This window comes from Vulpes vulpes, chromosome 2 (genome assembly GCF_048418805.1).
Source record: "Vulpes vulpes isolate BD-2025 chromosome 2, VulVul3, whole genome shotgun sequence".
Classification (NCBI taxonomy): Eukaryota; Metazoa; Chordata; class Mammalia; order Carnivora; family Canidae; genus Vulpes; species Vulpes vulpes.
This window is the reverse complement of record NC_132781.1, coordinates 68,268,066-68,293,045: the sequence shown is the minus strand read 5'-3', so window position 1 is coordinate 68,293,045 and position 24,980 is coordinate 68,268,066. Positions and strand designations below refer to the sequence as shown.

At 33.1% G+C, this 24,980-nt stretch overlaps 1 protein-coding gene across 4 annotated transcripts in view; it reads right to left on the bottom strand.

The window, feature by feature from the left end:
* Positions 1-24,980, bottom strand: part of EPHA5 (EPH receptor A5) — a 336,936-nt gene that overhangs the window by 25,857 nt on the left and 286,099 nt on the right. For all 4 annotated transcript variants that reach the window (XM_072748868.1, XM_072748866.1, XM_072748865.1 and 1 more), the window contains 3 exons: positions 18,433-18,500; positions 16,727-16,852; positions 12,757-12,942 (listed from right to left, as the gene is read on the bottom strand). In XM_072748868.1, the coding sequence (XP_072604969.1) occupies positions 12,757-12,942; positions 16,727-16,852; positions 18,433-18,500 (380 nt within the window). The remainder of the gene's footprint in view (positions 1-12,756; positions 12,943-16,726; positions 16,853-18,432; positions 18,501-24,980) is intronic.

Here is a 24,980-nt window from a genome sequence, read left to right as displayed (position 1 = left end):
CTGTCAATCCAGTGTTTTTCATTCTTCAACTTTGTTCTAATTTCTTTTGCTATCTGGAAACTTCTCTTGCAATCATTGTTTCCTCCCTCTCTCATGTCTGATGCAGGGGTGCAAGGTAGAGATTAGCTGGACAGACTGTGGAGTCACACTGTGTGGCTTTGAATCCCAGATCAATCACTTATTATGATGCAATCTTGTGCAAATCAATCATTACCTCTGTGCCTTGATTTTCCCATCTGTAAAAGATGGGTGTTAATGGCACCTAACTCGTAGAGTTGTGGTGAGCATCCAGCAAGACATAAGGATCTGCAAGTCACTTAGAATAGTGCCTATCACTTAGAATTTGCTGGTTAACCTTTTTGCTGGATATAAGTTGTCTATGAGAATAGATCGTATTTTATCCCCTATAAAATTGAGGCACTTTGTATACAATATATCTGTGATACACGGTGAAAAATACAAGACCAAAAATCCTTCTTTATATGAGAAAATATATAAAATATGAGTGTTAGTTTTATCACTTCACATTAATCTCACGATATTTTAAAGCATGCCCCTTTCCTATTTAATATGGCATGCTACATAAAGTTTGGATTAGTTTAAAGTATTTTGAGGTAAGTAAAAAGAGACCTTAAGTCAAAAAATGCTATTTTATATGTCTATTAATTAACTTATTTTATTAGGAGGGGAAACAATGCTTGTACAATCAGGAAATGCATTATAATGAATGTAGTGGCATTCTCCAGAAAGACATCTCTATTTTACTTAAGAAATCATTAATTCAAGTCATAGAATTAGAACATGCATATTTATTCATACAACACTATTTAGAAGTACAAATAAAGCTACAGAAAGTTAGACAATTACATATAAAAAAGAAATAACTAGGAATAAAAAGGATTTTTTCATTTCAAGATCAAGATCACTTAAAACGTATTATTTGGAATAATAAGGTGGGACTGTCTTACTTAGATAACTATATCTTTTTAAAATACTTCAGAAGCAATATTCTTTTAATGAAATGCTATGAGTATATTGCAAAGCCAGATACATTTCTCTCTTCCTGTTTAATGTTTATAAAAGTAATTTAAAATGTTTGTCTGAAATAATTCACTTGGCATATATTTGTAGATGCCTATCTTAGGTGAAACGCCACATATGCAGAGAAGGAGCACTGGATGTGAAGGTATCATTTGATCTAAACTTTGAAGACTGCAGGGGTCACTGATGTAATAAAAGGTGACAGATATTCCAGGAAGAAGAGGCAGCATGTGCCAAGCTGTCTAGTCATGAAAGAACCCATCAAGTTCAAATATGGCTAGAGCTCTGGATTTTCACTTTGTCGATGCAAAAGTGATGGGAGATGAGCTGGGAAAGACTTTATTTTAAAACTGACTGGGCCTACAATAGTAAAAAATAAAAATAAATACGGTTCATAATGTATTTGTAAATGTCTGTCACAACACAACAGAAGCAAAGATTATAAATAGTCTTTTTTTTCTTTAATATAATTTTAATCAAGGCTCATGAGTAGAGAAAGGCTTCTAATTTGACTTTAATTATATTGCCACACCTGTTTTAATTCAGACAGATTTAAAAAGAGACTAAATTCTGTTTTGGACCCTCGTGGTCCCATTCTCACATCAAAGGGCCCATTACAGACTTTCATTAATGTTGAAGCCCCTTTCTTTCTAAAGTCCACAACTAATATGCCACCCCAAGGGTGAAAGCCAAAATATTCGACACCTGCGTTGGCATGGGTACATATGTGTCAGAAGTTCCACCAGCTATAATGCTGGAGTATCCAGAATATCCTGCTGTACCAGACATCATCACCCCTTCATTTGGCTGGTTTCGGGAATTCAGATGTAACCAGGGATGAAACTGAGTAGTCATACAAAGGGGACATATAAGTAATCCTGGCACCCGCTTTTTATCAAACACTAACAAAGTATTCTAATAAATTTAGAGATAATAGAGCCAAAGGGTATGTACCAGCTAAACTTCAGCCCTGATCCAATTAGAAGGAGGCCTACATTTTCTGGAATCAGCCTGGGTAGCTCTTTTATTCTGACTCTGACTCTCACTTACAGAAATCCACTGAGGGAATTGTCATAGTATAATTAGAATTGGAAGAACTGATTTCCAACAGATATTCAGAGAAAATAGTCTTAGATTTCCCTCATTGGCACCTCTCAGCTCATAATATATGAGTAGGTATCTTGTCTATCAAACTGATACTCTGATCTTAGTCCATAATTATCAGTTTGACCCCACTCCTTTATGATTGTAGGATCTCCCTGATAGTTCTACTTATGAAATTTTCAGTTTTCTTCTACTTTTTTTTTGTAGAATTTCTTCATTTTATCTACCCTTTAATTTTTAGACTCTTACTTTTCTTTTACCATTATGGGTCAGTGGTAAATATTTAGTATTTCTCACCCAAGGTATATTGAGTGTAAGTTGGGTGAAAGTCCTATGTAAAAATATATTTTTCTTTGGTGAGTTTGTTCCTTAAATTCAATCCAAATTCACTGAGCTTAGAAGAAAAAAAAATTACACTGGAAAGAGAATGAACCGATCAGAAGACTTATAGACTTTGAATAATATACATTTGGAAAGAAAAAAAATACATTTACTTTTTTAGGGAAATGGGCACCTGGCATTTGTTCTGTAAGATTTCTTAGATTTCATCACCTAGTTTTAAAAGTCAGATTAATTATTTATGACAGTGTAGGTTGTAATGTCAATAACGAAAATATTATTTGAGAAGCATGATAGGGAACTAAAAACACTTCTCACATTTTAGAAAATGGGAGAAAAGCAATTAAAATGAATGTTTGCAAATAAGCAGGATCTTCTTTTGTTGACAAGAATAAGACACTTTAGGACCCATTCGATTATTTTTCATGCTTGAGTCATTTTAATGCTAATTATATTTAGTTTGGCTTATGTTTTGTCTCAGTTCCTGCTAGCCTGCAAGAATGACATAGCAATAATTAATGTGGCTCACTCTAACCCTTGTAAATTCAATAAAACTGTAGAAATCATTTTCTATTATCCAGCTCAAAGTACAGACAAAGAATAGATTTGCCAATAATTTTGAAAGCATATTATCAAAAATCTATATAAAAAGAGCTCATAAAGCATGTCAAAACATGATTCTAATCACAGAGCAGAGTTTTTATATTATTTTATATTATTTACCAAAGATCTAGCTCAGGCAGTCTAAGTATTAATAGAAGCATATTATTTGTGGAATTCACCAACCTTGTATTTAGTCATTCAGTTTTGGTAATCACAAAAGAGCTACAATCTATTGATTTATTGAATTTTCACTCTTTATAAGGCACAATGTTATTTTTAATTTTATTAAATTCCGTAACAGTGGTATTACAGAATAAATTTTTCAGAGAAAGGAAAGTGAGGCTTAAAAAGATTCAATGTATGACTTGAGTTGACTAGTGCCAATATATAAGAACCAAAGGTGAGAATCTAATTTATGTCCACCTGACTTTAAAAGATGTTTTCCTTTCCTCCACACCATGATGCCTATAGTTTTAAAACACTTATTTTAAAATTAAAATTTTATTTTAAAATCTCACAAGTATTTACTCTTTTGTGTTACCACAAACTTGATAATCATGACTGTTGTCGTGACAAACTATCCAGCCACTAATGGCAGATCTAGAGGAATTTAGCTTCTCTCAGTAAATAATATATCCTTACATATGACTATTACTTACATATGTTCTGAGTGTTCTGAAATATTCTATAGAGAAACGGTCTTGGATTCTATTTATATGGAGGTATACAAAGCAATAAAACCCATAGAAACAAAGTAGAAATGTTATTGCTAGCAGCTGGAGAAGGAAGGGAGAGTTGCTCTTCAGCAGGTATAAATGTTCAGTTTGCAAGACAAAAGAGTTGTGGAGATCATCTGTACAACATGTGGTTATAATGAACAATATACACTTGAAAACATAAGAGGACAGATACATGACATGGGAGGTTATTTTACTGCAGTGGAAAAACTGTGTTTGATTCCTTATTCTGTGATTTTTTGGTGCTAATGTCCATCACAAATCCAAGACAGGAGAGAAATGCCACCCTTGGTAAAGTAATCCTTTTCCCTAAGATATCTCAGTGTTAAGTGAAACAGACTTTGGGGAATGTTGATCTAGCCCTTGTCTTTCAGAGTGTTGCCCTAACAGTCAGCAGAGCTATCACTGGGGAGCATATTAGAAGTGCATAATCGTAATGCTCAAGGTGATCTATTGAAACAAATTCTACATTTTAGCAATATCCTCAGAGGCACATAAAATTTTGAGAAATAGTAAACTAGGCCACATTGCAAAAGTTGCAGCTAAATCTGGGCTTATTATTTTATTTGCATTGATACCACATGCTTTTCTGAAACCATTAGCTCATCAATAAACACTTGATACCACTTAGGGCTCTACTCAGGGAGCATTTGATTTAGAAGCATCATAATTCACTGGAGAATAATTGTCACTGGGTTTCTCTTAGAAATATTTTACAAGACTTTTAAATAATTAAAAGTATGCCTCTGCTTATACTTACATATCTACAGTTTTATTTCACTCTGTCATTCTATTTGGATGATATTCCATTTAGTATACTAAAACTTGCAGCTGTTTGAAATTACTTTTATTTTGACCCCAAGGGAAACTTGAGATAAGTCAAATATTTTGGTTCAATTATTAATGGTTAATGGTCAACCAGAAAGTGGAATCTTATGCTTAGAGTTGGAAGAGATAATGCTTATTAAGGGGATAAGGATGGAGGACAAAGTATGGGGCAATTAGAAGGGTACTTGTATTTTAATTCCATTATTATCCTTAGTTGTTGATAACACTTTAGGGAAAAATCATTTATAACATTATGTAATTTTAATTTGGAGAAAGATGATAAAATAAAAAGTCTATATACCTTATCTGAAACCGGAACATGAAAATAGTAATGTCTCTATAAATAGAAACTCAAAACTTTCTATAATACCCTCCTCTATTTCAGATTCTGTACACTGATAAGCTTTCTCATTTCTCAAATTAAAAATGAATTATAATTGTTCAGACATTAGTGAAGGTAGATGATTCCTGATGGTGTCAGAAATTATGGACTTTTCAGAGGAGGTGGGGAATCCAGGAATTAAGAAATCTGACAGCTTTGTTTTATTAATGGTGAAAATAATTTAAAACTATATTGTTTTATTTACTAATAACCAATCTATGAACCAATAAATTTTGTTTCTATAGTTCTATTTTTTTCAGATAAGCAGGATTTAGATTTTATCAGGAAGAGCACTTGTAAATGTCTAATAATTATTTTGTATTTCTTAAACCTCATTCTGTGCCCTAACAAAGAAAAACAGGTACTGAGTTAATGAACTGGATTTTATTTCTATTCACCTTTTTTTTAAAGATTTTATTTATTGATGACAGAGAGAGAGAGAAAGAGAGAGAGAGAGAGGAGAGAGAGGCAGAGACAGAAGCAGGGTCCATGCAGGGAGCCTGATGTGGGACTCGATCCCGGGTTTCCAGGATCACACCCCAGGCTGAAGATGGCACTAAACCGCTGGGCCACTGGGGCTGGCCTGGTTTATCACTGGTTCATAGAATTTGTTCTCCCCCCCCCCCACCTTTTTTTTTTTTTTAAGATTTTATTTATTTATTCATGAGAGACACACAGAGAGAGGCAGAGACATAGGCAGAGGGAGACGCAGGCTTCCTACAAGGAACCAAATGCGGGACTCAATCCCAGGACCCTGGGATCATGTCCTGAGCTAAAGGCAGACAGACACTCAACCACTGAGCCACCCAGGCATCCCTAGACTTTGTTTCTTTATGTGAAATGCACAATATAAAATTCAAGCATACTCATACTTCAAACATTTTCATTTTTAGAACTAAAGGTAAATCAATCACTGCATGCTTACAGGCCTCTCAAATGTAAATTGTCCAAACTGAAGTACTGATTACCAACCACAGTCTTGCTCCTCCTAATCTTTTCCCCATAAATGGCAATTCCTTTCTTTGAGGAACTCATGACAAATAATTTATAATTATTTACTCTTTTTCTCATATTCCATATCTAAATCACAAGAAGCCTTCCTGTGATTGTCTTCAAAATATATATAGAATTCAACTACTACCATCATCTTGTTCGATCAGTATCCTAATCTAATTCATAATGAAAAAAAATTCATAATGAGGTATAAATAATGTCAGTAGCCTCCCCATGGTCTCCCAGCCTAAACACTTGGCTCTATACTTAACATGGCAGCCTGACTGATCTTGTACACAGATACCAGATTCCATCACATCTTGGTTCTAAAGGCTGCAAAGCACAGATTAAGAGATAGTCTTTACAGGGACCAAAGAATGTGCACTATCTACCCTCCTAGTACATTTCCAAATTAAGCTCTTTCCAGTCTCCTCTCCCTCATTCCATTGAAGCAATAATGGCCTTAATGTTTCTTGAACATCCCATACAAGTCTCATTTGAGACTTGCTGGTCCTTATTTCTATAATATTTTGCCCCCGGATATCTGTAAGGCCTTTACTTCATTCAAGCCTTATCAGAGAGGTCTAAATAAGATAGAAATAAATAAAATAAAAATCCCCAACCCTCAATAGAAGAAATCCTTAATTTCCTCATCTAGCTTTATTTTCTCATTTAATACATTATAAATGTATTTATTCACTTAGTTTCTGTCTCTCCCACCCAAAGCAAACTTCATAAAGGCAGGAACTCAGTCTTTTTAATTTCTGCTGTATCCTGATTAATAGCAAAAGACATGTGTTAGGTGATCAGTTAAAATCATTGAATAAATAAATGTCAAGTGTATACTGAGTGTTGAAATATGAAATTGGTAATGTAAACTCTAAGAGCTTGGGCTTGGAAGGTATACAAAACTGTTTTTAAAATGTGGCATTATGGGACGCCTGGGTGGCTCAGAAGTTGAGTGCCTGCCTTCAGCTCAGGATGTGATCCTAGGGTCCTGGGATCGAATCCCACATTGGGCTCCCTGCATGGAGCCTGCTTCTCCCTCTGCCTGTGTGTCTGCCTCTCTCTGTGTGTGTCTCTCATGAATAAATAAATAAAATATTTTTTAAAAATGTGGCATTATATTATGCTAGTTTTATGATACTGGATGGGGTATTTGACCTCTTTAAAGTTAATTTTCAAAATATATATATATATAAAGTCAATTTTCCCTATCTGTAAAATGAGAACAAATACTAGTGTCTAAACCATAGCATTATTGTTCAGATTAAAGGAAATAATAAATTAAGAGAATTAAGCTTAGTAAATTCTTAAAGCAATGTTAATTGTTAGTGGTAGTAATGGCTGTTATATCCAAAATCCTGTGAAAAGATTATCAAACAATTTCCTTCATATGAATTTATTTTTTTCTAAAGACTGATAGTTTTATAGAATAAGGTTTTAAGAATAAAATGTAAACTATATATACCTTTAACTAGTTTTAAATGTTTACATAACTGCATTTAGTCATTCACTCATTTAATATCATTTATGTCTTTTTTTAAAATTATCTAATGTGTCTGGCCCTATGATAGAGACTAGGGGAGCTATAAACATACCAGTTTCAAGAGGCTTATTTTGTAGTAAGGATGATAAAACGTGCAGAGGGATAACTATGATATCACGCATAGCAAGACAAAGTGCAGAGAAATGCAACTAGAGTGTATAAGATTGTCTCTGGCTGAGAATTTACTCATTCAACAGATCCATGAAATACTACCCATGCTGAGCACTGATCTGAACATATTGGTGAGCAAGGCAACAAAAATCTCTGCTCTTTGAGGCTTAAATTCTAATGTAGAACCAGGAAGCTTTCTTTTACTGAGCTATTTGTGGAACTGGGGAGCTTTTCTTTACTGAGCTATTCAACATTATTTAGTGGTTCCTGTATGCAAGGCAGACACTGAGAATAGGAAGAAAAATGAAGATAAATGACACTGATCTCGTGGAGAAAGCCACATCTGAATTCATCTTGAAGGTCAAGTAGAGCCAAGGAAAGTGGAGAGGACATTCTAGGGCTGAATGGAATATTTCAAAGGGGTAGAACAAGAACTCGACAGAGTTTTAATAGAAAGGAAATAGTGAAAGATGCAGTTATGGCTAAAATTATAGTGGGTTAAACATCAAAGTATATATGTTTTGCTTCATTTGCTTGTTTGGTGATGAAGCATCAGAGGAAAGCAGTGATTTAGTAAAACCTACCCTGGTATAACATCTGTGGAATGGGCTCATGTGAGAAAAGACAAAAGTAGAAAGGCTAGTTTGAAGATTGTTGAAATGTTCCTGGATAATATATAATAAGAGCCTGCGAAATGGAAGTATCTTTTTAAGATAGAATGAAATACTATATTTGAAATAACAAATTTATATAAGTCAAAATTATCTGACAATTTAAACAATCCATTATCATTGAATGTGCTATCTCTTCAGACATAGAAATAAAAAGAAATACGGAGAGATTCCTCTAATGTTCCTCTAATATATTGCTTAAATATATTTATTTTACAAAAGAACCAAATGTATTTGTCCATGACCTTAGATTAAGAAATATAACTATAGGGGATCCCTGGGTGGCTTGGCGGTTTAGTGCCTGCCTTTGGCCCAGGGCGCGATCCTGGAGAACGGGATCGAGTCCCACATCAGGCTCCCGGCATGGAGCCTGCTTCTCCCTCCTCCTGTGTCTCTGCCTTTCTCTCTCTCTCTCTCTGTCTATCATGAATAAATAAATAAATAAATCTTAAAAAAAAGAAATATAACTGTAAATCATTTAAGACTCAATAGAAGTATTCCTTTAGTCAATTTTGATAATAATTTCCATAAGTGGGGAAAGATAAATCATAAAGAAAGGTGCTGCAATGGGAAAATTATTTTCCCATTTTTACTGTATTTTTGAATCTCTACAAATAGTAAAATTGGCACTGTATATATTTCATTAAAGCATCTTGTATTGTGAATGAGTCAATTAAGCCTAGATCTGAGGGTTTTTTACATCATTTGTCAGGAAGTCTCTCTAGAATATATAACTATGATATGCCCTGTTTAACAACACATCACAGAATGAATTTGAATTTGGGCCTATGTTTCTGGCACGTAGGGCAGTAATAGGGGAAAGATGAAGGTTCATGATGACACCACCCATAGGAGTGCTACTTCAGACTCCCTACCTCAGTTTCAATCAGAAAAATCACAAGATTTAGTTGCACTTATGTCTCATTATCTGTGTGCTGCAGGTTGAGAATAATTGTTGAATAAATTAGCATCAGATCAGAGAGCATGAAATTAAGGACACAAATAAAGTGAGTTGCAACATGGTAAATTAAAAACAAGTTGAAGACTTCCTCAGCTGAACATCAAGAGGTACATTTATTAAGGGGAAATGCAGTTCGAGTTCACACAGAACTGAAAACAAGACAGAAATATTTTTAATATTTTCATTTTGCTTTATGTATATGTTTAGTTTCATGGCAGCAACATCAGATAGAATATTTTATTAGGAGATTCGAAATTTCAAATCTGTATTCCTAACCACAGTACTGTTTTTTAGACTAAAATTCAGATAAGATCATTTGTTGATATAGGTTTCAAGTGTGTATAAAATATATGGCAAATTAAGTTAACTGAATATGAGAAATTTAGTTGTCTTACTTTGCCTCAGCCATGATCCATTCACATTAAACAGTTTGTATAATAAATCAGGGATCTATAAAAGTAGGTGAATATAAACTAATAATTTTGGGGACTAATCCACTAGTATCTGATGTATTCACTTAGATTAAAATAAATATTCACTATTCTAATTACCTGCAGTTTTGTTCATACACACAAATATACCTTAATTCAATCTGCATAACAATCATACAAGTTAGGTATGATTTCCCCTTTTTATTGGTGATATTGAAGCTCAAAATGTTAACTAACATGACTATGGATTGGTTTAGCTTTAGGTATGATAGGCTTACATAAATATTTAGGGTACTTCTCGGTCTTCTAGGATCAGACTTTAAAATGTTTTTATTTATTTTTTATTTATTTTATTTTTTTAGCTAGGGAGTTAAAAATATATGCAAAAAGGACAAAATGAAATGAAAGATTTGAATAAGAGTTTTGGCCAAATGAAGGATCATTAGAGGCAATTGCAAAAATCTGTACGTTGGCACAGTGTTCAAAGAAGAAGGGAATACTTTAGGGTGAAGTGATGAGGGATTGTTTCATGGATGTGATGTAATTTGAAAGGGTTTTGAAGGAATTGAAAAGGTGGTGAATATGAGAGTGTAAGTTCCAGAGGAAGAGGCAATGTTGGCAGGTCAAAATATCAAGCATGTTAACATGGACTAAAAAAAAAAAAAAAAAAAAGAAACAATGCATGTGAAGGAGTTTAGAACATAGGAAGAGATATAGGGAGAAAGTGAAGAGATATAGGGAGAAAGTAACACTATATATTGTTTTAGTACCTGTTCTTTGCCCTGCCCATTCTAGACTTTACCTGTATTCATGTCCTCTCCCCCAATTCACTATTCACTATCTTTTCTTACCCCATGTCACTGATGAGGCCTACGTTTTCTGAATGTCTAACTAACTTGTTCAAAGTCACATAGTTTATGGCAGAACCAAAATTACAGTATGTGGCTAGATCTACAGTCCATGTTCTTGACCATTATGCAATACTATCTTCCATAATAGTAATAGTGATCTGGCACTGTTCCAAACATTAAATCTGAACTCATTACAGAAGGTAAACTGGCTGCCTATAGACCACATTTATCCTGAAGAGGTCATGGTCAGAGTTTATTTGAGGAAGTTAAATTTGGCAGCCGTGTTAAGAATGAGATAAAGAAATGAAATGTATCAAATATTTGCCTACTATTATTACCATGACTACAATTAAGAAATATGCTTTATATTATATAGCATCATTACTGCATAAGAAATAATCAATTATCGTTATAATTCTTGTTCCTACAGTAGTGCCACATGCAATCACTCATGTCCTTTTAGAACCTTTCCTTCAGATACAATGTAGTCATATTCAAATTTTGATTTCATTTTATTATACCAGGGACGATCTTTTTTACATCATATTCTCATTACAAATAGTCTTGCTCATTCATCATTGGGTGCAATTTTTGTAAAATATTTTAATTTCTCATATTACTAAAAAAAACGCATTTTTTCCCCTTATTCTCTACCTTTCTTTCTCTTGTCCCAACCTCTCACCTTTCTTTAGGAACTTAATTGTGTGATATGACTTTAGGTTGTCCTTCTTGCTCCAGCAATAGAAAGCAATACAATACAATACAATGTTATTCTTTGAGTTACTATCAAGGGGGTAGTAATGAATATGCATCTGGAGGAAGAAACACACCTAAGTTTTGAAGAAACCTCCCTTTCTGCAGGTTATTTTATTCCTATGCTACATTTCTCTAGGAGAATTCTTACTAGAAATGTGTATCTCTTTAAAACATGGGAAAAAACAATCTAGCAATAAAAGCTGATTCAAAAGTTCAGCCAATCGTCAATGTGGTAACTTCCACTTTGGTCGGTTTTAGAACTTGTAAGGGGTTCCTACCTTCTCTCATCTGTGACCTACTGTGAATAAATTATGATTTTGGATTAACTTGTTATATACAAATATTTTGTTAAATACAAATATTTTGACTTGCTTCTTTTGTCTGTATAGTGAAAAAGTTGTGTTTCTATTATTACTATTTTGTTTTCCATATTTAAAAGCTAAATAAGTGGGTATTCAATCCACTTATGTCGATAAGTGGCATAATTGGATATCTAATAAATTGAAATTACTTAAATTGGTGGCATTCATTGAATACATATTGCTGATATGCATATTTAGCATATATAATGTAAAACGTGATTGATAGCAACTGGAAGGTGAACAAATAATTAAAAGCAAGCCTAAAGAATGTTCCTTGCTAAAATTTTTAGATGATTTAGAAAGTGGTGAATATAAACACATAGAAATGACAAAGAAAAAATGAATTTAAATAAAGACTTCAGTCATGTGACCCAAAAATACTGATTGGATGAATGAAAAATTATTTGAACTCTTTGTAATGGGAAGCTTGTCACATAACCACATTTACAAGACATAAATACAAATTTAAAAGAGATGTGAAATTTTAGATAATTTCTGAGTAAAAATTAAATTTTCTTTAAGAAAATGATTAATCTCAATGAATTTTTCCAATCTTCTGTGGCTTCTGATTTCCCTAAAATTATTAAAAGATCTCAATGAAAAAAATGAATGAAAGAAATACATCTGTCTTTAAAGAACAGTTTAAAAGTGGCAGGGCACCTATGGTTATAGTAACTCTTCAAATGTTAAACTTCAATGCCACAATCAAAATGTTAAAGTTAATATTTTATTAGGATAAAAAGTGAAAGAGCCAAAATAAAAAAAAAACGTTGATACATTTACTACTCCTTTTATCTGGATACATTTTTCCTGTTAGTGAATTCATAGTAAATGGGTTAATACATAGTTTTGAAAAACTAAATAGAAATTCAGGTTCTATTATAATAAAGAAAATTTTAATAACATTACTGTGGCTACTTTTCTTTTTATCCTGAAATTCATAATAACGTAATAGAAGATACCCAGATATTCATCACACACACACACACACACACACACACACACACACACACACATAGAATGTTTATTTTACTTACTTTTGGTCACAACACCTTCCAAGTGAATGATGTTAGGATGATCAAACTGTCCCATGATACTTGCTTCACCCAGGAAATCTCGGCGTTGCTTTTCTGTATAGCCTACTTTCAGGGTTTTGATTGCCACAGGTAATTCTCTTTTTCCTGGAAGTTTCAAACGTCCACTACAAACTTCACCAAATTCACCTTGTCATAAAGATGGAAAAACAAACTCATTTTAAGTCCTAACTTAAGTAATATGCTATGGTATTCCTAGAATATTAAGGTTTAGACAAAACAGAATTAATGGAGGAGTCCAAACTTCATTATCACTGTTAAGAGAATAAGTGGTGCGTTGGGAAAAATCATCTACAGGTGATCATAAAACACTCTGGGGGTTATTAGCTTCATCCATCTCATCTACAAAAACCTTAATGAAAACATTAGAGAGAAATTAAATTCAACTGATTGAAAATCTCTTCCATCTTCCTTCTCTTTCTACACTAACAGTGCCTTAATTAATGAAAAGAGAAAAGGAGGAAAGTTTATAGGACAGAAAAGAAATAGTTTTAAGGAAGAGATGATTCATAAATGGAATAACTGAGTGCCTAAACTATGTAAATAGTTTTGGACACTACAAAATATATATGGAATAGAAAAACAGTAGATGATAAAATCCTATATTTGTAAATACATAATTTTTGTTGGTTTATTTATTTTTTTAATCTTATAAAGCAAACATTTGCTGGTTTAAATATAATCTCCACAGAAGGAATAATTAAAATATGATCAATTACATACTATTTTGAAAGCAAGTCAGTTACAAAAGATTTAAAAACATACTATGTTAGATGAAGAAATGGACATATACATTCTATATATAAACATGGATCAAAAAAAAACAAAAGAAAGGACCCAAATAGATAAAATCATAAATGATTGAGGAGAGATCACAACCAATGCCACAGAAATACAAACAATCATAAGAGAATAATACTATGAAAGCTTATATGCCAACAAACTTCATGACCTGGAAGCAATGGACAGCTTCCTAGAAATTTACAAGCTACCAAAACTGAAACAGGAAGAAATAGAAAATTTGAAGAGACCCATAACCAGCAAAGAAACTGAATAAGTTATCAAAAATCTCTCAAAAACAAAAGTCCTGGGCAGCCCTGGTGGCTTAGCGACGGGTTTAGCCACGGGTTTAGTGATGGGTTTAGTGACGCCTCCAGCCCAGGGCGATCCCGGACCCAGGATCAAATGTCCACGTCAGGCTCCCTGCATGGAGCCTGCTTCTCCCTCCACCTGTGTCTCTGCCTCTCTCTCTCTGTGTGTCTCTATGAATAAATAAATACAATGTTTAAAAAAAAAAAAAAAACAACAAAAGTCCTGGGCTGGATGGCTTCCTAGGGAAATTCTACCAAATATTTAAAGAGTTAATACCTATTCTTCTCAAACTGTTCCAAATAATAGAAATGTAAGGAAAATTCCCAAACTCATTCTACAAAGCTATCATTTCCTCAATCCCCAAACTAGACACACACCCGACTAAAAAGGAAATTAAAGGCCAATATCACTGGTGAACATGGATGCAAAAATTCTCAATAAAATACTAGCAAATCAAATTCAACAGTACATTGAAAGAATTATTCACCACAGTCAAGTGGGCCACAGGGTGGTTCAATAATTGCAAATCAATCAACATGATACACCACATTAATAAAAGAAAAGCTAAGAACCATATAATCTGTCAGTAGATGCAGAAAAAAGCATTTGACACAATACAGCATCTTTTCCTGATAAAAACCTTCAACAAAGTAGGGATAGATGTAATACACCTCAATATCATAAAGGCATATATGAAAGACTCACAGCTAATATCATCCTCAATGGGAAAAGACCTGAGAGCTTTCCCCTATGGTCAGGAACAAGTCAAAGATGTCCACTTTCACTTAGATTTAACACAGTACTGGAAGTTTTAGCCTCAGCAATCAGACAACAAAAAGAAATAAAAGGCATCCAAATTAGCAGGGAAGAAGTCAATTTCATTATTTGAAGATAATATGATACTCTATGTAGAAAACCTGAAAAGCTTCACCCCAAAATTGCTAAAATTCATACTTGATTCAGCAAAGTTGCAAGATATAAAATCAGCATGCACAAGTTTGTTGCATAAGATACCTAGGAATAAATCTAACTAAAGAAGTAAAAGACCTTTCCTCTGAAAACTACAGAACACTTACAAAAGAAATTGAAGAGGATACAAAGAAATAGAAAAGCATTCCATGCTCATGGATTTCAATTCTGAAAAAAAAGAAAAACAAAACTGGAGGCATCACAATTTTGGACTTCAAGCTATATTACAAAGCTGTAGTGATCGAGACAGTGTGGTACTAGCACAAACACAGACACACAGATCAATGGAACAGAAGAGTGATCTCAGCAATGGACCCACAACCTATGGTCTACTAATCTTTGACAAAGTAGGAAAGAATATCCACTGGAAAAGTGACAGTTTCTTCAACAAATGGTGTTGGGAGAACTGGACAGCCATGTGCAGAAGAATGAAACTGGACCACATTCTGATACCATACACAAAAATAAATTCAAATGGATGACAGACCTTAATGTGAGACAGGAAACCATCAAAATCCAAAAACACAGGCTGAAACCTCTTTGACTTTGGTGGGAGGGAGGCACTTCTTACTAGACATGTCACCATAGCCCAGGGAAAACAAAAGCAAAAAAGAACTATTGGGACTTCATCAAGATAAAAAGCTTCTGCATAACAAAAGAAACAATAAACAAAATTAAAAGACAGCCTATGGAATGGGAGAAGATATTTGCAAATGACATATCTGATAAAGGGTTAGTATCCAAAAGCTACAAAGATTATATCAAACTCAACACCCAACGGGCAAATAACCCACTTAAGAAATGGGCAGAAGACATGTATAGAAGCTTTTTCAAAGAAGACATACAGATGGATAACAGACATGAAAAGATGCTCAATATCACTCACCATACAAATCAAAACCACAATGAGAAACTACCTCACACCTGTCAGGATGACTAAAATTAACAGCACATGAAACAACAGGTGTTGGTGAGGATGTGTAGAAAGGGGGACCATCTTGCACTGTTGGTGGTAATGCAAACTAATGTAGTCACTCTGGAGAACAGTATGGAGGTTCCTTAAAATGTTAAAAATAGAACTACTCGACTACGCAGCAATTGCACTACCAGGTATTTACTCAAAGGATAAAAAATTACAGATTCAAAGGTATATGTCACCCTGATGTTATAGCAGCATTAGCTACAATAGCCAAACTATGGAGGGAACCCAAATGTCCATTGATTGATGAATGGATGAGGAAAAAAAAATATATGTATATATATATATATATACACATACATACATATATATATAGGAATATTACTCATCCATCAAAAAGAATGATGATTGATGAATGGATGAGGAAAAAAAATATGTGTGTATATATATATATATATATACATATACACATACATACATATATATATATATATATATAGGAATATTACTCATCCATCAAAAAGAATGAAATCTTGCCATTTGCAATGACATGGATGGAGCTAGAGTGTATTATGCTAAGTAAAATAAGTCAGTCAGAGAAAGAGAAATACCATATGATCTCATTTATATGTGGAGCTTAAGAAAGAAAACAGATGGATGTATAGGAAGGGGGGGAAAGGAAAAAAGGAGGGAGGAAAACTGCCCATAAGAGATTCTTCACAAAAGAGAACAAACTGAAGTTGTTCAGAGGTGGGTGGGGGATGAGCTAGATGGGAGATGAGTACTAAGGAGGGCACTTAGGATGAGTTGTATGTAAGTGATGGATCACTGAATTCTACTCCAGAAACCGACATTGCACTGTATGTTAAGTACCTAAAATTTAAATTTAAAAAATACAAATAAATAAAAGTCTGGGTTATAACAGTGTTGTACCTGCTCCAATAACTCTTTCAATGGTGATGCATGAAGCTTCTATCTCCTTGGCAAATTCATGAACAGCTTGATTGGGATCCTCATAGGTGTGTGGATCAATGTAAGTTCTTACTCCTGGCAGTTTAACTGGAAAGACAATTGTGCATTAAAATAAAAGTGCTAAGAAAATAAAAAATAAAAATAAATAAAATAAAATACAAGTGCTTGTGATGGATGAATGAAATCATAAAGACTATTAACATGCAACTATGGCTTAAATCCCTAATTCCTAGAAATGGCCAAGCTGCAAGGATAGCTCCTCTCCTGAGTTATTGGAGTCATTTGTATAGCTTGCCATTTTTATCATTTAAAAAATCTGGGTTTTTGGCATGGACATGAAATACATATATGACAGCATATTTGAATAGATATAGCTTTCCACAATAATGTTCAGAGTCTCTGAGCCAAACTAAAATAATTTTGTTTACTAAACTGGGCAATGAAATGCTAGTGCATTGTTGTTTTGTTATTCCATTGCACTTAAAATGCCATCACAGGGATGCCTGGGTGCCTCAGTTGGTTAATCTGCCTTCTGCACAGGTCATGATCCCAGGGTGGTGTGATAGAGCCCTGCATCGGGCTCCTTGCTTAGTGGAGAGCCTGCTTCTCCCTCCCTTTGCTACTCTCCCTGCTTGTGTTCTCTCTCTCTCTCTCTCTGTCAAATAAGTAAATAAATAATGTATATTTTTAAAAATACCATACAGATAATTAATTTTGGTTTTACAAAAAATAATTTTAAATAATTTTTCTGGTACTTTGATCCAGTAAGGCTGACACAGAAGTCAAAAGAAAAAGAGAAGTTCTACTTCTCACTCTACTCCTGTTACTGCATGGCTTTATACAAGACTAACATTTTGTGAGCTTCTGTTTCATCACATTTAATGACTATCAATTTCACGAGGTTTTTTTTTTTTTTGAGGTTAAATACCATTAAATAATACAGGACTTATGAAAACAGATTCAATGCTTTGCAGCATGAATTATGGCTTTAATGATTTTGACTTTTATGGTCACAGCAAAGTGACAAAAACAAAAGAAACTTTATTATCTACTTGGCACATCAACAAATGCTATACTACTTATGAAAAAATGCACATATTAAAATGCAATTAATTAGAACTCATTTAGGCTAATTTTTAAAGCATGTTATCGAAATGATTTTCTGTGTTTTAAAAAGGACAGACTTTCGAATCATTGAACAAAGGTTGTTGCTACAGGAGCTGCTTAGGGAAATTCATACTATAATGCTAGAGAAAAAAGAAAAAAATATTAAGAAATTTTATTCATTTCATCTGATGGTGTTATTTTTTTATGGTGTTATTTAACGATAAATTTCTACTGACTATGTTGCAAAAATATTAGATTTGGCCTGGAAATTTGTTTTGAAACATAACAGCTTTTTATATTGATTGAAAAGGTTTTTTTTAAAAAAAAATAATTATAATAAAGGTGTACTTTTAAAAATTGAACAAACCTCCAGCTGTTGTCTAGAGTCAGGCAGCAATGCCCCCAAGCCCATGTGCTTTACAAGAACATAAGAGAACACTTACATTTTGTAAAGACAATATTATGGTCAGTTATTACAAATCTCCTTGTCTGAAGATAAAAAAAATAACAGTAAAATCTCTTCTATTTTGTTTTCTCTTGATTTTTTACAATTTGCTTACTGTGCCCATTATGAAAATGCATCTTTTCCTCTTCTGGATCTTGTTTTGCTTTGCTGTAACCACACCGCCTGGAACAGAGTAAGCTACAATTAACCACATCTCCAAGTGTTGAATCACATACAGCCCAGAAGCATGAAACACAATTGAAATGATTGCAGCCCTAACTGATTTTCACACTAGTAGCATGAAAAAACATCAATCCTTCTATTGGATGAATCACATTTCCCCCACCAGTATCTCTCAGTCTTGCCCAGATTTCACTGAGAAGTCAGAAGCCATCCAAAGTCATTTTTTTTTAAAAAAACCTCTTCGCCATAAACCACACATCAAAAGTTTTCTTTTCCCTTTCCTACTTTTTTTTTTGCCACCTCAGAAGCAGAATGAATTGCCCAAAATATGCCTCTGATTCAATAGTGTCCTCCTTTCAGTATCTTACTCTATCACTTTATTTTTTTTTTCTCTCATTGTGGAGTTTTTAAGTTGCTCCATTGGCTTTTCTCTCAATCCACTTAGATCCCTACCAAATTTACCACATCCTGCAACCTTTCTCAGTTCAGTTCCACTCCCCAAATCTTATTCTCTCCTGTGTTACTTAACTACTTACTAATTTAGAAGTCCTTGCAACCTGTCCTTGTTACTGAAAGAAATTTGTCCTTGAAGGTTCACTAATGATACAGTCACTTCCTGACTCTATCTTAGTTTTTAATTATTTATAATGGACTCAAATCTCTAACTACTCCTTTTCTAATGCTTCTTGCTCCTCTCTTCATTTATGTGAACATCTCTGGTTCTCTGCTGTCAATCCATTCATTTCTATCACTTTAATTATTACCCCTATTCTGGTTTAATTCTTTTGCAAGTTACACTCTTGTTCCTCATTGATTTATTTTATTGGGATGTTCCACTGGCATACAAATTCAATAGACCTGAAAACCAAATCAGTATATTTCTCTTTATTTTCAGTCTTGATCCGTTCCCTTTTTTTCCTGTTCATATCACTAGCAAGGCCTTGGCCTCTTTAAGAACAAAGCCCTATTCTTGTGTACTTCACAACAAATTAGTTGCCAAATCGCAAGCATTGTATAACATAAAAGTCTTACAATTCATCTCTTCTTTTTCATTAGCTCTACTGCTTCTTCAATTAAGGCTTTGTTATTTTTCATTTGGATTGCCGTAAGTGCCTCTGAACTGATGCCCCTGCATTCTGTAACTGTTTTCCTAAACTCTACTAGAAATGGCTATAGCCAAATCACTATAAATAAGCTACTCTTCTATTTTGTTACTTGTCTCCTGCAAAGTCTTCAATAAAATGGTTAAAGATTCCTAAACATAGTCTTAATGCATATTTCCTATACTATCTCTGTTATCTTCAAGTATACTGGATTATCTTCAGGTCCTCAAGATATTTCTCCATGTTTCCACATATTTACACATACTGGTTCCTACACCTAGGATATTCTTCCTAACAATTTTCAATGGTCAAAGTCTAGTTCAATTTTTGCCTTCTTCGTGTTCTTTTTTCCTGGTACTCCAACTTAATGCATTCTTTTCCCATGTGAGCCTAATAACTTTCTACAGTCCTCTCACATTGTGATTACCATTTCAGTGCAACATAATAATTTTAGTATGTCTCCTGGATCTCTTCCTATTTGTCAGTTTCTTCAATGGCAGCAACTAGCATTTATCTATAAATTTCTACAGTGACCTTGTGGTTGTCTCAGAGTTGGCATCAAAAATATTTGTCACATTGATGAATGAATACATGAATGAGTGATTTGATTGCATATACACAATGACAAATATTTAGAGAAGAAATACATTGATGAATACTAAGCTGATGTGGTACATGATTAACCATAAAACATTAAAACAACGGACTCAAATGAAAATAAATTATTTTTAGTGAAATTGTAAGAGGTGGATTTACAATTCATAAGGTCTCATAACAAAATTGAATTTAATAAAAACAAAATTTCCATTTATTTCTGCATAAAGAAAACAAGCCAAAATGGCAGATTCACAAAATATTTTCACTACAGAGTTGGTTGAAAACTACTATGTGATGTAAATGAAATGTCCAATCAACACATACAAATGAGGACGGTACCTTGTTTACATATCCAATGGTATTTCTTTAAAACTTGTATATTTTGATATAAAAATGAAACTTATTTTATTCTATATCATTTCCTAGTATTAATTACATATATTATACAAAGTAGATAACACACTCCATCTTTTTGTCATTTTTGAAAGAAAAATACAATTATTTTTGTTTTATCATGTTAATAAACTGGAAATTTATTAATAAAATATAGCTAAGTGAAATTCGAGTAAATTTGAAGTAATATATTTAATAGGTATGCTCGTCCTGGGTGAGGAAAAATACACAATGGGGATCTGGTGGCTTTTCAAATTTTACTCGTAACACTTAGAGAGCTGCATTTGTCATCCAAGAGTCCTTAAGACATCTTGAATCAACTCACTGCAGTGAAATGGAAAGAAAAAAACAAATATATAAAATCATACAATAATTATATCTGGTCTGACATTTAAGTTATTTTAATGCATTGTTAATAATTTTTCTAGATATTTCATTATTCTTTCAATCTTTAATGCATGTGTCTCTAAAGAGAAGTTTATTGATACTTTTTAAAATCAATGTTCTAACTACAATTGTGTGAAACCATCCTGAGATTTATATTATTTAGATAATACTGACAAAAAAACCTTCATTAGAAGAATTCTAAAGAGACCAGAAAAGTATACACGTTCTTGCAGTTTACTTTAGAAAACAAACACCCATTCCACCTTCAACTCTCCTACCTTCACAAGAAAAAAAAAAAAAAAAGCTTTCAAAGTTGTATCTTCAAATAGTCTTTATCATTAAATAAGCCTCATGGATTTTTAAATTGCATGCAAATTCCTCATATGAAAATGGAAATAAAACTTTGGATCTCATCTAAAAAGTGATTTGGGAATACCTTGGTGAGGACTGGTTAACATTTTAATACCTAGGGTGAGAGTCAGGAGGGCAATAGAAAGGAGTTATTTTTGACTATGGGCATCTCTGGAGCTCCATAACATATACGGCTGCATGTCACATTAACATATAAAATTAAGTTCTGGAACCCCCAAAAGCATCGTTAAAACAAGTCTCAACAAGATACAGCAAGTGAAAGTGCAGCTGGCAGAGACTAGCACTCAAGCAGCAGTTCAGCCTCGCTAACAAAGCATTGCAGGATGCCTGTTCATTCAGGATCATCTTCTGTACCTGCTCCAGATGCATAATTTTAACCCATCAGACAAACAGTCAATAAATATGCCATTCTGTACATAAATTATGCCTCCTACCTTCTGGAACCAATTTTTTTTTTTCTGAATGAAAAAGAAACAGTTTCTTCATTTTGCTCCATATCCCAATTTTAATGAGCTTTGATATCATTGTACTAAAAATATCTGGAGTGTCTGTAATTAGGGGAATCATCTTTTTGTCATTTATACTTATGTTCTACTAGAAAACAGTGCTGTCTTACTGTTTAATAGTAGAGGTGGGCATGAGAAATCACATTAAATGCAGGCCTAATTAATATTCATTTATTAATGTTTATTAAAGAGACCTAGAGAGACACTTATTATATAAATATAATAATGACTTTATAGGTTATTTAGAAATCAGTCTATTTTCTTCCATATTTGTCCTGAAAATTTGGATAACACATCCTTGATGATACAAATTCTGATCTTAAAAACTGAGCCCCAACCATAACATTTAAATTTGGATATTTGAAAAATCCATAATACATGAAAGAATAAGCAATAATCTTTATGTATGGATGGATGTACCAATGAGTAATTTAATTCTGGGATGTAAATTAAGAATTTGATAATAAATTAGAGTGTGAATGTCAAGCCCTCCAGAGTACCAAGCAATGCGCAGAATGAGTAATTTACTAAATTACACCCTTATGGCCAATAAGGAAAGATGAGTGAAAGCAAAAAGGAGATTGTATATCCTTGTTCAACTACAGCTTCCAGTGCTTCAGAGTTCTCCATTGCGTTAGCCTACAGAAAAACTGAAAAACAAAAACAAAAAAACACTTTTTTTGCCACTGAATTCTAAATAAGGTGGGGAGGGGTGCAATGATGGGAGAAGAAATAGTTCTGCATTTCGTGAGTATGTGCAGTCCCTATGCCAGAAAAGTAAACTCCTATGTTGCCCCTCTATTATCCAGGTTGATTAAAAAATGCTTTACCTATATTTTAAAGGAAAAAATGTTAAAAAGGCAACAGGTTGTAGCAGACATAGAGTTGATATGTTCTACTTATGGAAAACAAAATCTTGTAATTTAAACCTCCTTAAAAACCATCCTTTTCCATATGTGCTCACTCTCATATTCTTACATAATAATGACCTCAACCACTGTATAATTTGTTTAAGAATTTTATTGCTGGTATCTTAAGAAGAATAAGTTACAGCTTCTAAGGAAATACTTTAACTTTTTCACTTACAGATTCTCTCCAACTGAATAAAAATACTTTTAATGAAAGCAGCTAATTCAGCCTCATAAAGTAAAGAAGCATATGAACATCAGCTTATTAATATATCTAATGAATACTGGCAATAGATTAAGTTTTGCTTTACAGGGCAAAATTCTTCAATAAGAATGTGAGTGAAAATGTAAAGAAAGTGAAAGAATGTGAGTGAAATTTTGGATATTTAAGCTACATTGCTTGCAAGACCTTGACTCTCATTCATATATTCCTCATTTTTATACCAGCTTACTATGATTTTGAGTACCTTATAGATTTAAGTTACACAAAGAACGTAAGTGATCTACTATTATTTACTAAAATTTCTCAAGCATACTTCTCAAGAGAAATGTATTTGTGCTGAAAATCACACTTTCCATGGGATATGGGAATGGAGTGATTATACTACACAAAATGAGGGCATAGCTTGCAAGGTTCCCATCTCACATTCTATCAGGATACTAACCACTCTGTGATTAAAGGCAACAACAAACACTGACTTCCTTCTTATTTTATGCCTTACCATTTTTGAATTTCCATATTCTAAAAGACAAAGAAAGAAAACCTTTGAAATAACACCTTCCAAAATAGTATAGCATATATGAATTTGTAAATTACTCATAAAGAAACTCTTCAAATAATTTTAGAATTAGCAACAGGAAGACTTGAACACTTTCAAATACTTCAAAATATTCAAAGACAAATTGCAGATTTTTCAATATTGAGTTAAATTTTAATTGGCTTAGAATTTTGATATAAAAACACATTCCATAAAGTAAGACATGTGAAAACTCTTTTTTTTCAGTAAATTTTGTTCTAATATGAGAGTAGGTAATATCCCATTATTTCTTAAACTATTTCATGAGCATGACTATTGGATTTCTCAATTAAAATCCAGTTAATATCATCTATAATATTTTTTCCTTGAGGTTTCACAAGTATTATAAAAAGGGATTTTGGAGCATTTCATTGTCGTACTTTATATAGCAAGCTTTCAATCAGAATTTAATATATTCTCTATATATTGTAGGCAAGCCTTATATCTGCCTGCTATGAGCACTTTAAATGGGGGTCTAGAATTATAAGGGATAATTTTATTTTCTATGTCTTTCTCCTAACTCTATAACATGGACTAGTACTTCCACATTCCTCCTTGGCAGAAATGTAAAGATGAATGAAATAATCTCTGTTATATGTATGTGGAAATAAAAATTTGCTTACTTCAACTTTTAAGAAACATTCAGTTAATATAGGGAAAGAAAAATTGTTCATTGAAACATTAAGATAGTTTTGTTTTTGTTTTTTAAGTAGGCTCCATGCCCACTGTGGGGTTTGAACTCAGGTCCCTGAGATCAGACCTAAGATCAAGACCTGACAAGCGTCAGATGCTTAACTGACTGATGCACTCAGGACCTCAAGATAATATTTCAATGTAATTTGTGATCCTTTTTGATCAGAGAAATTTGTTTTGGTTTAGGTTTTGCTCTTAATCTCTGCATTATGACAGAAGCTAGAGTTTTTCCCTTGTATCTGTAATTCATATTTTCAAAAATTTCTAAAAAAGTAAGACTGATTTCCTAAAAAAAAAAAAAAATCAAAGAATAGGTAAATGAACCTTTAATACCTCTATTTTCAGAATATAAAACTCCATTTCCCTTGCCACTTGAATACTTCAGAAAAAGCAGTAAGTGAGAAGAAAACACTCAAAAGCATGAAAATTAATGAATGAGGAAAATAGTCTGGCATATGTTTGAATTTAAGAAATACAAGAAAAACCTACTTTGGGACCATGGGATCTTTCAGATGGACTTAAAATAAATATTATGCTATAAGCATATTTTTGGTTCTGTAAACAAACACAAATGAATATTAAGGGATAAATGATAATGTTATTTTAGAAATTACTCACATTAGTGTCTTGTTTACATTAAAAAACAATTCATTCAACACTGGATATTTGTAAAAATAAATTTTCTTTGAGAAGTGAAACAATAATTAGAATCTCAAGCCAGTTG